General features: G+C 41.0%; 2 protein-coding genes across 2 annotated transcripts in view; one reads left to right on the top strand and one right to left on the bottom strand.

Moving 5' to 3' along the window:
• Nucleotides 1–14,724, top strand: part of SLC25A15 (solute carrier family 25 member 15) — a 297,070-nt gene that overhangs the window by 167,797 nt on the left and 114,549 nt on the right. The window lies entirely within an intron of this gene.
• Nucleotides 1–14,724, bottom strand: part of VPS36 (vacuolar protein sorting 36 homolog) — a 30,934-nt gene that overhangs the window by 2,485 nt on the left and 13,725 nt on the right. The window contains exons 4-13 of the mRNA XM_052650231.1: nt 14,150–14,264; nt 12,631–12,720; nt 11,823–11,909; nt 5,936–5,968; nt 5,738–5,815; nt 4,988–5,122; nt 3,581–3,646; nt 1,982–2,046; nt 1,285–1,369; nt 64–140 (exon numbers count right to left, since the gene is read on the bottom strand). Of these exons, the coding sequence (XP_052506191.1) occupies nt 64–140; nt 1,285–1,369; nt 1,982–2,046; nt 3,581–3,646; nt 4,988–5,122; nt 5,738–5,815; nt 5,936–5,968; nt 11,823–11,909; nt 12,631–12,720; nt 14,150–14,264 (831 nt within the window). The remainder of the gene's footprint in view (nt 1–63; nt 141–1,284; nt 1,370–1,981; nt 2,047–3,580; nt 3,647–4,987; nt 5,123–5,737; nt 5,816–5,935; nt 5,969–11,822; nt 11,910–12,630; nt 12,721–14,149; nt 14,265–14,724) is intronic.

Genomic DNA, 14,724 nt, shown 5'->3' with positions numbered 1-14,724 from the left:
ATCCATCCATCCATTCAGAAACACAAATGATAGCAATAAGTGAGCAGCACAGACCTCGCTTACCTCTCTTTAGCCAGAAGGACAGACATTCCCACGAGCTTAGCAAACTCTTCTGATGTTAACGATCCCTTCTCTGAAACCTAACAGAAACACAGAGCAGGAAAAAAAATGTGATCATTTAGGCCACCTCAGTACTAACCTGAGGAGAATATCTATGTGTATCTACTGTGAAATAATTGACTGAATTTTCTACTAAAATCACTCCAGAACTAAATCTTCTTCACTAATGCTGAAGTCTACAAAAGTGGAAGGACCCAAAACAAACACTGTAGGCTAAAACATTGTGTAATAGGGCAATGTGTGTGTGTGTGTGCAAAGTCACTTAAGTGGTGTCCAACTCTTCGGGAACCCATGGACTGTAACCTGACAGGCTCCTCTGTCCATGGAATTTTCCAGGCAAGGATGCTGGAGTGGGTTGCCATGCCCTCCTCGAGGGGATCCTCCCGACCCAGGGATTGAACTCGTGTCTCTTAAGTACCCTGCATCGGCAGGCGGGTTCTTTACCACTAGCGCCACCTGGGAAGCCCAATAAAGGCAGTGAACTTCATAGTCTAAAAAGGACATACAACAAATTCTAACCGAGTGCATAGTACATGCTCCAGTGAAGGACCCTTATACATAGGATTGGTTTTAAGTATGTGATCGGAATATGTATAGTCTTGAAACTTTCATCAAGTTTAAAATAAGAGGTATAATAAATGTGAGTTATTCTAATTACACAGGCTCACCACAGAAGCTAAGAGGCAGTAATATTTCAAGGTCCTAACAAATGATCAGTTTGGCCAGCAAAATCCACCTAAACTACAGTTGCTTTCCATATTTTTTTGAAGCAATTATTTCACAAAACAATCTGCAATGTTTCCAATGCAGCTTACATAGGTATGGCTAAAAGAAAAAGTTCAATCATGGGTAACACTCTGACAAAGTTAAAAACTTACTCTCAAGGCTGAGTTTCAATCAGAAAGGGAGTAAGCACCTCCCTCATTCTAGCTCCCCTTACTTACAAGAGGTTATGAGTGCTGGCAAGTTTCAAAGAGCTTTCAAAGTATAAATGTGATGAACAGGCACTCATTGGTAATGATCAACCGTTTTCAATTGGGTCTGTGAACATTACTTTTTAGCAAAGTTAAATTCAAAAGGAAATCCTGTTTCTCAAGTTGCTAAGCACTGGGGGCTTCGGGGAGCTAGCTCTAACGAGGGAAGGAGGAAGCCGGGTCCCCGTACCGTCTCCAAGGCTGAGGCCACCATTTCCTCCTCCTTGTGGGACTGCAGTTCAATGACCATGACGCCGCTGTCAAACACACGGAGTCTAAAAGTCGCAGAAGGGAGAACAAAGCCGTGAACACCTGGGGTCTTGGACCCCCGGGGAGGCGAAAATATTTTTTTACTTTCATTTATGCCCAGGTCTGAGGGTAATATTAACACAAAACAGCATTTCAAATATAACGACCATGGGTAACTAAGGCATAACCAAAAAAGCTCATGAATAAACAGTTCATGAAATTCTGAACTACAGTCCACATGCTAAGTAAAATATGCCTGGCTACTTTTTTTTAAACCTGAAGATAAGGAAAATACAATTTACAGCTGAATATTTGTACTTCTAGGTCTCCAGAGACTAAGACAAAAAAAATTGTGTAAGGACAGAAAGACTGGTGGCTGTGACCTCATAGGAGGGGCCCACATTGGCAAGAGTCTGAGCACCTGCCCCTGAGGCCCTGCACAGCCCGGAGAAGGATGGAAGCTGGGATGACAGGTGCCCATGGTGCCAGGTGATTTCTGCCCACATGTGAGAGAAACTTCCAGAAGAATGATGTATATGCTGGCTCACCACACAGGAGGACAGACCTACAGGGCTGTTCTGTCTACTCAGGGTGGAACTGTGACAACAGATGGCAAACTTCCCGCAAGGTTCGTTTACCTCAGAGGTAATTTCAGCGCTTCCAGCATCTTGCACGCATTTACTAAATCTTCTGGTGAAAGCAACTAGAGAGGCGGGGAAAAATCCAAGTTTACCATTTACACTGCAAATTTAATAGAGTGATGCTATGTAATTATGATGACCACTCAAACAGAAGAGCTAAGTGTAAAATGATCATGCATCAAGGATTTTAGGTGGCTTAGTCACGTACAAGGCGAAAAGGATTAACTAAGAAGCAAAGACGTCTATTCACTAGAGCAGTACTATCCAAAGAAATATAATACAAGTCATATATGTAGCTTAAAACCTTCTAGTAGCCACATTAAAAAATATACAGGTGAAATTAATTATAATGCATATATTTTATTCAACCCAACAGAGCCAAAAATCTGCCATGTAATTGATATAAAAATCATTAATAAGATAGTTAACACTTCTTTATTCTATATAAAGTCTTCTAAATCCAGGGTGTAATTTACACTTACAGCACACTTCAATTTGGACTACCTGCATTTCAAGTTTACGATCGTCCCCTGTAGCTACCTAGTGGCTACCCTTCTGGATCACACGGCCTTGAAGAATCAGCTCAGTACGGTGGTGACCAGCAGCTGTGAGTCACACGGAATAGCTCCGGAGCCAGTCCAGCCTGCGTCCCAATCTCTGTCAAAAGACTGTCTCCAGGTAGAGCCATGGTCAGGCTTTTGAATCTTTCTGAACCTCAGTGTCCTCATCCCTGAACTGTCCCCCAGATGGGGAGAGTGAAAGTAGCTGCCACACTGAGTGATGGGGAGGATAAACAGGGAACACATGCAGAGCGCCTGGTGGGCAGTAAGTGCCCACTGGGGATGATTACTATGACTGCTCAAATTAAAACACAGAGCAGAGGGACCTCCCTGGTGGTCCAGTGGTTAAGACTCCACACTTCCAATGCAGGGGAGTGTGAGTTCAATTCCTGGTTGGGGAGCTAAGATCCCCCATGCCGTGTGGCACAGTCAAAAAATTCAAAAAAAAAAAAGGCACAGAGCAGAGCCTTGACTTGGGGAACCTGGGTGAGCACTGGAGACGCACGTGTAAGCCGTCTGCGTGGAGGGCAGAGAGAGTGCACAGACAGAGCCTTGGAGGCTAAGGACAGGTAGGTCCTTAGGAAAGGACAGCCAGAGCTGAGGGGCTGATTCTAAGCCAAAGGAATGGGGCAGCTTTCCCGCTGTGTTATCCACAGGCAATCTGAGTCCAGCCAGGTTCATTCAAAACAGTTAACAATCACAGAGTAAGGTCACCAGGCATAGTCTTGCTCATCACGACACGGACATAGGCTATTAGAACGCTAAGGTATCACTCAATTTAAACCCTATCGTAAAGGTAAAAAACCTGTGTTCCAGAGAGGTTAAGGAAGCTACTCAAAGTCACTGAGCAAAACCAGGGGCAGAATCGACCCTCTAGATCCCAGGGCAGTGTTCCTCTCACTGCCCCACACTGCTTCTCAAAATGTCAATACTTTTGATACTCACAGCCCTTCCTCAGATTGTATTCATTGTAGGAGAATTTGTATTCTATCCAGAAAGTCTATATTTAGCCAAAAGCGTATCTAAAACTTCTTACTTCCATTCCTCGAGCTCGGTTTACTAAACAGTACACCTCCGTAAGCGACATTATCCCCCCTCGTTCCTGTTAGAATATGAAATAAAAAGAAACATTATAATTAGCACTAGTTAGCACTTCCTAATGGAAATCATAATCAGAGCAAAATCAGAAATTATAAAACTTCTTAAGAAGCTTTTGAAAACTATATTGACACACCAGGAACCTGTTCAGATACCAGGAGGCGCTTCAAATTCCCTATTTGGACTTTGATGCCATAATTACTGTTTTAACATCTACTTAAATAAAAAGAGGGGTTGGACACTATGTTTCAAAAAGTGTATTTAAATGTTTTAAGTTATTCCAGCTAATAACTAAATCAATGATGGACTTAAATAAGAATATCACCATTTTGCAACCCCTAATGAAGTAACAGATACAGATAATGACTGACAGTAGCTGTTAATATCACACAAAAAAGATAATCAGATATAACATACCTTCTGATAGAAATGCACAAAACCCTCTATGAAATATTCTTATTAGGACAAAAAAAAGAACTTCTAGATATAACTACTAGTTTACAGGGAACGCATAAGACAGTGAAGCATGGTAACTTACAGTTAGCAAAATCCAACTCTGAAACACTCTATAAGATAAACTAGCTTCTTCAGTAAATAAATCGTATGATGGGAAAAAAGAGATGGAAGAGGGAAAAACCCATAGAATTTAAAAAAAAAAAAAAAAACCTTGAGAGAAACCAAGCATTTGCAATGTATCTTGGCTTGAACAAATCAACCGCAACAGAAAATGTGAATACTAACTAGGTATTCAATAATACTAAAAAATTATTTTTAAATTTTTAGGTGTGAAATGGAATTATAATCACATTTAAAGGCATGTTTATCACTATAGTTACATAGTTAAATGTTTACAGGTAAAGGGATATGATGGCTGGGATTCTCTTTAAAATAATTTTGAGTGGAGCTGGATAATGGGGGCATAGGAATTCATTATGCTATCCTACTCTGTCATATGTTTGAAATATTTCTTAACACAGGTGCTTTCATAAAGTTTGATTCCCTGAATAATGTTAAACTAGAATATGAAACTTTATTATGAAGTTATTAATAGTACACATTATATGAAAAAATGTGTCTAAAGTATATACAGATTATATATTTCCTTTTGAAAATAAGAGAGACTTTTTGTATCAAACAGATTTAGATATCTGAGATGGAAATTAAAAACAATTTAGAAAATTATTGACAAAGAATCACTGAACTAGTTTAATTTATTACTGCAAGGAAAAATAACATGTTGGTTGAATAGTAGCCACATCATGAAAGGAGTTAAGCTCTTAAGACCTCTGATGACACAATAATAATTTAACACAATTTAAAGAGACCATTAAGATTTTGTTTTTACCTCCAAAGGTGCCTGCAGTATTCCAGCCAGCTGCTTGGCCAGCTGCATGTGGTACTGTGTGCCGGAGCCATAGGTTTCCCTGGTAACTGGGTTAGCTATCCCCATGCTCAGCAAATAGGATTTAAACCTGATGGTCTATAATGAGAGGAAAAGATACATGAAAAGACTATGCAGATTTAGTCTCTCTACCCAGCATCTGAAATCCATCAGACATTCAGTTCCACTCATCTACCCATCTCTTCTACTGTGTTTCTATGTTGTGAAATATATGAGTGGATTCCTAGTATTTCCTGGCATAAATTGGATTATTACTCTTTTCCTGCCTTAGTATCGCTGTCTCTATTTACCCCACAGGCTTGGTGGCAGATGAGACTCAGATAACAACCATCCTCTGTTTAACGTCAACCAAGTGATAAAACCAAAAACCTAGGAAAACGGCTGTGACCAGACTGTAGACAAATTTAATGAAACATATAAAACTTAAGGGTATATCAAGAACAATCACTTCTTCCACATTTCAGTATCTCTTATTTTCTACACTCCAGGAAAAGTACTGAAATATCCTTTAATTCTGCTAGAGCTATCAAAGTTTTTAATGGCTGACTTTTTCTTCCACATTGTCATATATTCTCAAGTCCTAAAAGAAATCAAACACTATTTTAAGAAACAGCATGCTGGTAAACCACCAAAATGCCCTTGTATTATCTCTGTAATCTAGTTCCCAAAGCCTTAAAGAGGCCACCCGTGTACCTCATCTTCTGTGATGTCACCTTGCTTGTCTTTGATCTTATTAGCGATGGACTTTGATAACTCCACCATTTCCTTAGCCTGTCAAGAGAACAGAAAAAGAGCAAAAAGAAGTAATGTCCCTAAATGTCTGCTAACAAAATATATTTTCAAAAGTGTATTATAATTGGTATGAATTTAATAGATGTAAATGACATATACCTTGACCATTAGCTTGCTGAGGTCTTCAAAGGCCTGAAATGAGAAATGAGATTTTGTTGGAATCTGTCTAAAGAACTGAGATGTTGTAAAGCAATGAAGCATTCTATTTTCTTTCCTATGATAGAAATTTATGAAAATTTCTGACAAATATCAATTTATTTATATGAATAGTTATATAGTCATAAATCTACCTTATCCTAAAGAATTCAGTTTAGCTTAGAAGCTGTCAAATTTCCAAAACCAACTACAGAAAACAAATTTTCAGAAAGAAAACAGTTACTGGTTAAACAAACAAAAGGTGACATAATAGTTTAGAAAATATTATTTCTTTGACACAAGTAAGAAAATTTGTCACCGGTTTTTCCCAGATAAGAGGTCAGGAATCACAGGTGTTATACAGTTTTCCTGGCCGAAAATGGCAACATGCAGCTGCAGGAATACTTCTTTGGGTCCAACAATTTCAGCTTTAATAGCAGGTGTGATTAACCAAAACCATAAACCTCAGGCTTGAATATTACACAGATTATACTTGTAGCCTTGGCTAAACTGGATATCACAAAAGAACATTTAAATACCACCAAAGCATATCTAAATAAAACCCATCAACTGTTTGATTTACTACAATGAACATCCATCCCCTCCAAAGGCCTCTTCAAACTTAATCAGATACGTTTATAATTTAAGTATTTGTGGCTCAATGATAAAGAAGTTGCCTGCCAATGCAGGAGATGTAGGTTCGATCCCTGGGTCAGGAAGATCCCCTGGAGGAAGGCATGGCAACCCACTCCAGTATTCTTGCCTGGAGAATCCCATGGACAGAGGAGCCTGGCGGGCTATAGTCCATAAGGTCACAAAAGAGTTGGACACAGCTGAGCACACACTCACATACTTCCAGCGCAGAATAGCATCTAACTGATGTGCACAGATGTGACTTTTTAAAACCAATTAAGCAGCTTATCATTAATTGAAAACTCAATCCACCGAGAACAGTGGTCCACGGGTTCAGCCTGGCTGGTGCCCGTCTTAATGACATGCAGGCACGTATCCCCCATCTGCAGAAAGATTTTGCTAAAAGAATAGAGTGCTGTGTACAGTTCTTATGGGCAACTCACTGGGCTGCTACTGAAAACAAAGGGGAACGAATGTGCACACACCTAACAGGAATTTCCTCAGATAAACAAAAGGCTTAAACACTGGATTCTTATCAGCAGCGGCCAGCAGATGCAGGAAACCTTTTGTGGGAAACTTTGGGCAACGGCCCTGAAACTAAGGCTATTCGAATGTTTAAATGGAGGGCAAATCGCAAACCAGCCTCATTTTCAAGTAAAATTAAAATGCAGACACTTCACACACTTAAGACTTTTACTTTGCGTATACAGTTACTAGATTTCTTTTACCTAAGTGAAAAGAAAAGACAACATTTCTAAATTTTTATATGGTAAGTCATTTTATTTACTGTATTATATTTTCATAGAAAAAGTCTGCTGAAAATAATGGTAAGTCTATGTAGAATACACAAATTAACTCAATGTGCATAGTCCATAAAAAATAAATACAAATATTTTAGTATTTTGGAAGAAGTACCTATAAAAAATTCTAGGTAATTATAAAGCATAATTAAAAGCATCCTCACTTCTATTTCTATTATTATTCTAAAATTTGGTATTAGCATTGAACATGTTAGTCGCTCAGCTGTGTCTGACTTCTTGTGACCCCATGGACTGTAGCCCACCAGCTCCTTTGTCCATGGAATTTGCCAGGCAAGAATACTAGAGTGGTTTGCCACTTTCTACTCCAGGGGATCTTCCCAATCCAAGGATCAAACCCACATCCCCTTGTGCCTCCTGCATTGGCAGGTGGGTTCTTTACCACTGCGCCACCTGGGAAGCGGAGGAAGGACCATCTGGTGAAGAGATCAATGACCTGCACAAGAGCCCAATGCTTGTGCAGACTCCTCTGACTATGCAACTCTGAAAACCACACTGAAGTGGAATAACAGTGCGTAAGTTAAGAAAAACGCTATTCTGAACACCAAGTTAGTATGGCAGCCTTTAGAAACAGGAATACTGATAATGCAAAACTGGTTCATTGCCCCATGCCACCTCCAAGTGTCACACAGAAGGATGACTACAGGAGCCACCGCAAGAGGACAGCGACAGCACCTTCTGGGTGGCAGAGAGCGCTCGGGACGCAGCAGACCACACTTGTCTAAGAATCAGGAAACCCGAGTCCTCATAACCCTGGTTCCAAGTCGCGTCACCAGCCCTGAGATGATTCCCTCTCTGGATAGTAAGAAGCCTTCTGTCTCATGAGAAAATGCTGGAATTTTATGGGACTAGAGGATTCTGGGAAGATGGGGGCTGTGGCAGCATCGTTTTTGAATCTCTCCAAATCCCACCATGAAAATGGGGCAACGAGATCTCAAAACCTCTAAGACCCACAGGCAACATATATGAAGAAGCTGAGTGAGGCGATCTCCACAAGAACCCCAAGACACAAGCTAGCGGAAACAAGCCACCGAGAGCCCCAAGAGCTGCCTGATCTTAACAGTGAGGCAGAGAGAAAAAAGGGAGGCAACAGAGCAACCGACAGACGTGAGGAGGGGAGACCCCGAACCAGCCAGCGGGCATCACTCGAGAGCAGGCGGGCACCCTGAGGTCAGGGACTGAGACGGGGAGAGCTCTGCCCACTGCAGCAGTGCGTGTGGGCAAGGGGTCCTCAGGCTGGGCTGAAGCAGCCTGTAAACTCTGGAAAGGGCCCCCCCGCACCCCCAGGCTTCCTGGCCAGGACAGGAGCCCACATTGGGGAGAAACTACTGAGACAGGAATCAAAACCTGAGTGAGGCAGGGACTGGAGAAGGAAACGGTGCCCCACTCAGTACTCTTGCCTGGAAAATCCCATGGATGGAGGAGCCTGGTGGGCTGCAGTCCATGGGGTCGCTAAGAGTCGGACACGACTGAGCAACTTCCCTTTCACTTTTCACTTTCATGCATTGGAGAAGGAAATGGCAACCCACTCCAGTGTTCTTGCCTGGAGAATCCCAGGGACGGGGGAGCCTGGTGGGCTGCCGTCTACGGGGTCGCACCGAGTCGGACACAACTGAAGCGACTTAGCAGCAGCAGCAGAGGCAGGGATAACAGAGGAAGCGGGGAAACGGGCAGCTAAAAGCAGGGGTGGGTACGGGGCCAGGAAACCACGGACGGCAAGTCACCTCCCTTGTGCATCCTGCATGAACAGAGTGCAAGAGTGAGCTCTGTGGAGTAAGAGATGCCGCCCTGAGCCAGGCCTTCCTCTAAAAATTCAGGAAAACTAATTTCACACGAAAATTAGCGGCAGCAAAGTATCAAGGTCAAATCCCACACAAGGTTATTACAAGAAAAAAAGAAAATCAGGAGCCGAGTAACATTACAGATAATGAAAAAAAGCCAGAAAGACTCTTTCACAGATGGGATCAAAAATTAACCTTCAGTTTCAAAATGAGCTGATAGATGTTAAGAAAATGATAGAAGTTGTGAAAGAACAACAAATCAAGAATGAATTTTAAAAAAAAATTTTTTTTTTAATCATTTTTAAAATAAAGCCTATACTAGGGACTTCCCTGGTGGTCCAGTGGTTAAAGCTCTGTGCTTCCAATGCAAGGGGACCAAGTTTGATCCCTGGTCAGGGAACTAAGATCCCACATCTAGCAGGCCACGTGGTGTGGCCAAAAATAAATCAATAAAATGAAAAGTTAAAGGAAAAAAAAAAGACTATACTACTAGATGAACACAAGAGGAATAAACACAGCAGATAATATCTTAAGAGGAACAACAGGTGAAAAAGAGGACATTTTTCTAAAATAAAAAAGCTGAAAAGGGTTGGAAAGAAAGTCACAAAGAGTGAAGACTGGCAATGAAGCTGCAACATACAGCTAATAGGAGTCTCAGAGGAAAAAAATACCAAAGCGATTATTGAAAATTATAGAAAAACTTCTCTGAAATGAAAACATGTCTGAAACCAAATACAAAAGCATACTGTGTCCCTGAGAATAACAATCCAGAATGACTAACACTTAGACATTCTAGTAAAACGACAAAAGCTTTCTTTAAAAAACAAAACAAAACAAAAAACATCTGTTGAGCATCTAGAAAAAATAGCAAGTAACTTTAAAGAACGGAGAATATCAGGTTTTCACTACTCTGGCGGCAACACTTCATGTCAGATGAAAAAGAGAAAGTGACATATTGAAGGCACTCAGGAAAGAAAATGTGAGCCAAGGACTATAAATCCAGCAAAACTGCCCTTTGTGTACAAGGAACACAAAGGTGCCAGAATTCAGGGAATATTATTCCCATGAGCACTTTCTGAAACATCTACGAGAGGATGAGCGTCAGGCAACAGAAATGAACAGAGGGAAGTGAACGTGAGGACGAGGGGTATCACACAGTTATTTTCACGAATGAGACTGAATGACAGGGGAAGTGCAAGAGGGTACATGGTGGCTGAATGCACACACTGTATTAACAGATACAGCACACCTATGTTTTACATTTGGGAAGAAAGGGAAGAACATATACAAAAAAAAAAAATATATATATATATATATATGTATATATATACTTTTTAACTGTTTTAGTAATTCTTCGCTAGTGTAGTCCTGAATTTGAATAAGAAGCATCAGTGTGACCTCTTGAAGCACTTTTACTAAAAAAAAAAAAAAAAAACCCTAGCTTTTTCCAGCGGAAACGGCTACAAATAAAGATCAACTCAATTAGAGATGCAAATTTCTAGCAGGCAGATTATGGTTTTGAAATACTACTTCTCCTTAAAAGAAACGTTGACTAACACAAGTATTTGGTAACTATTTGCAGTTTGGACTTTATTTGATTGAGGTAAATCTTTGAAATTCTATGAACAGCACTCATCAACAGAATTTTACTTACAAACTATGATAAATTACTTCATAAAATCATTTCATAAAAATGCAAGACCATTTTCATATAAACATGGGAAAACTGATGCTATGTTTTAAATGTATTAACTGACTGCCCAAATCTAATGCATTGCTCATTTTTTAAACTAGAGTTCCTTCCCCTTTACTTGCTGCTGCTGCTAAGTCGCTTCAGCCGTGTCCGACTCTGTGCAACCCCATAGACGGCAGCCCACCAGGCTCCCCCGTCCCTGGGATTCTCCAGGCAAGAACACTGGAGTGGGTTTCCTTCTCCAATGCATGAAAGTGAAAAGTGAAAGTGAAGTTGCTCAGTCGTGTCCGACTCTTAGTTACACCGTGGACTGCAGCCCACCAGGCTCCTCCATCCATGGGATTTTCCAGGCAAGAGTACTGGAGTGGGGTGCCATTGCCTTCTCCTCCCCTTTACTTGAATTTCCTCAAATATGATGAGGTTTCAGAAACACCAAAGTGCAAGCTGTGCTCCTAGAAGACGTAATGTGCTGGTCTGAACCACTCTTACTATCTCCATGCCTGGTCCTGAGTGGTCCTCAGTGCAGAAGCGGGTGGTGTCCAATCAGACTCAAGGGCCGCAGAATAGCATTTGCCTCTTAACTAAGCTAACCAAACATTCAAAATAATTATACAGGGGACCTTGAATTCATTATGAGTACCGTCCAGTCAATGCCACCTAGAGTTTAAAATATATGCACAATAATTCATGACGTTTTCTAACATCACAAAATCCATCTGTATTTCTTTTTTATTCCTTTCTGGAAAACCTTTTTAAAATACATTTGGGCTTAATTATGCCAACCTGAAGTAGACGCGTTCAATGCAAACTGTGGCTTCAGGAAAGCTATATTCCAATACACAGAATGGAGGCAGCCACAGCTGTATCCCAAAGAATAAGCAAGATGGCGGAGAAAGACAGCTGACAGGAACTTGTGTAATAATTACCTCAGAAATGTTTTTGTCAGTTTCTTTTCTTTTTTCTTCCAGTTTCCTTTCAATACCTACGATTCCTACAGCCCTTATTCTTCCTGGCTGAAAAACAAAAGTAGAAAATAAAACGTCCCAAATAGGAAGAACACACTCTTTTGTAACCCCACCACACTGTGTGTTCAATGGCGAGAGAGGACTCACAAAGAACCCAAGAAAAACAGCACACAATTACATCCATTTCCTTTTAAAACGTTTGTTGGTTTATGGCCACATATAATGACCTTCAAATCATTATAAATAAAAACTGAACACAACAATAGATGGCATATTTTTACTCTGTATTTCAGGTATAAATTAAATTTCCTATTCATTTTTGTTTTCTAGCAAGTCATCATGTATGTATCAGATATTTAATAGGGCCTCAAATGTGCAAAAAATTAAGAGTTAAAATTCTGGTACTTGACAGTTATTATACAAGCTACTTTTACACATTTGAGTGTCTGTCCAGAGTTGGGGGTGAATGAGACTGGCTTGGAAAATGTCACCCCGTGGTACTACTGTCTGTTCTCTCAGATGCCACACTAATTATGAAGAACAGAATGCCAGAAGATGGAATCTAACTTGGTAAGTAGTTGATCATGTGTTATTTCTAAGTGTCTACTGTCTATAGAGTACTAAGTCAGGTTCTGTGAAAATAAGGTTCTAATTAGAACATCACCATTTTGGTTCTGGCGAGCTCTAAAATCAGAGAATTCTTTTCCCTTTAATGACGATGCAAAGACAGAGCTGAAAACACTGGATTAGGAAACAGGTAAAAAAATACCTGGGGTCCTCGATTTGCTTGTAATGACTGGGAAACTGGCATATTCTCCCATCTTCGCTGTGTCATCTCCTCTGATAGACGCCTGTAAAACTGTTATGCACATACAAACACTTTATTTTTTAAATTTGTTTAATTCTTTTTAATTGAAGGACAACTGCCTTGCCACACTGTGCTGGATTCTGCCATACATCAACATGAATCAGCCATAGGTGTACATATGTCCCCTCCCTCCTGAACCTCCCCCTCCCAACCATCCCACCCCTCTAGGTTGCCGCAGAGCGCTGAGCTGAGCTTCCACGGCCCATCTAATTTTACATATGGGAGTGTATATGTTTCAACGCTACTCTCAGTTTGTCCTGCCCCTCCTTCCCCCACTGTGTCCACAAGCCTGCATTTCCACCGCTGCCCTGCAAATGGGTTCATCAGTGCCACCTTTGAAGATTCCATATATATGTGTTAATACACGATTCTGAATCAGGCAGGCTGTGGCATCCTCATACACATCATTACTTAACATTTGTTTAGTTGAGAGGTCTGTTCGGTCATTTGTGACAAGCCTAGAATTCTCAGAGACATCAAAGGAAATCAAAGGAAGTTCTTTTCTTGGATCAACTTCAGAAAACACAAAGGAAAAAAAAAAAGAAGGAACTGACCTTCTACAATAAAGTGAACTATTCTCAACAAAGAGATGAGTGACAATGAAATAAATAGACTGACTTTAAACAATCCTGCATGTGTGGATTGTTTTCGATCCATACTGAAACTGACCCAGTGCCAAGAAAAATACACAACCATTATCCATGAAGGAAGCAGAGAATAATTTGTCTAGTTAAAATGTGAGGTCAGATATTAGGGCCAAAACATGCCTATGCTTGTAAAAAAAACAAAACAAAACAACAACTGTATCTTTCAACTACAGTGAGAATGACTTGAGTTAGTCACTTCAATTTACTCAGAGCCTATGGATTGAGAACACTGGGTCAGATGCTATAAAGAAAAAGAACATAAACACTTTATGATCTGGTGGGGAGATAAACACAGGTTTATCAATGTCTAAAGAATATTTACATACCAAATTATTAGCCAGAACATATAAACCATGATACCGTGGAATAAGAACTTACAACGGTATGGAGTTAATACTGGTAGACTGCCTGGTGTAAGGCTGGTGAACTTTCAGGCACAGAGGAAGTTACACATTTCACTGCATCATCCGCTGTCCCTTCATCCAAACAAACAACAGCACCGAATACTTCACTAGTCACCTAGTGCCACGACTTAGCTCATTTCCAGCCTCCGATCTTTCCTGTTCCCACATCCTCATGCTTCCTGTTCCCACTGAAACCTAAACTTCATATTCTTCACTGATCAGGTTTAAGAGATGATAAAAATTTTATTGGAAACTTATAGTGAAAACTGGTACATTGAGCAATACTGCCTTCCACCCTATAAACAAACAACAACCAGAATTCATACAAATGCACTTTTCTAGTTCAGTTTTATTCATAAGGAGACTTACCTCAATCTGGCCATGTTCCTTGAAGGAGAGCTTGATGTAGGAGTTCTTACTGCTCTGGAACGGGCCAGGTTCTTTGTTAGAAGCAGCTGGGTGAAGATGAACCACTATTTTCGCACTGAAGAAAGAGCAGATGGAATGTATTTAATTGCCTTTAAAGAATCACTAATTTGGCAGCTTTCTGGATGGTCCAGTGGCTAAGAATCCACGATGCAACTAAGGGAATACGGGTTTGATCCCCGGTCCGGGAAGATCCCACATGCCACAGAGCAACTAAGCCCATGCACCACAACTACTGAGCCTGCGCTCAAGAGCCCGGGAGCGCCAACTACTGAACCTGCGCCCGAGAGCCCGGGAGCGCCAACTACCGAGCCTGCGCCCGAGAGCCCGGGAGCGCCAACTACTGAGCCTGCGCTCGACAGCCTGCGAGCGCCAACTACTGAGCCCACGTGCCCTAGAGCCTGTGCTCTGCCACAAGAGAGGCCACCACAATGAGAAGCCCCCACTCACCCCAGCTAGAGAAAGCCCACCTGCAGCAACGGAGACCCAGTGGAGTAAAAAAAACAAACAAACACTAA

The sequence above is a fragment of the Budorcas taxicolor genome, chromosome 12 (genome assembly GCF_023091745.1).
Source record: "Budorcas taxicolor isolate Tak-1 chromosome 12, Takin1.1, whole genome shotgun sequence".
Lineage (NCBI taxonomy): Eukaryota > Metazoa > Chordata > Mammalia > Artiodactyla > Bovidae > Budorcas > Budorcas taxicolor.
This window is presented reverse-complemented; position numbering and strand designations above follow the sequence as displayed.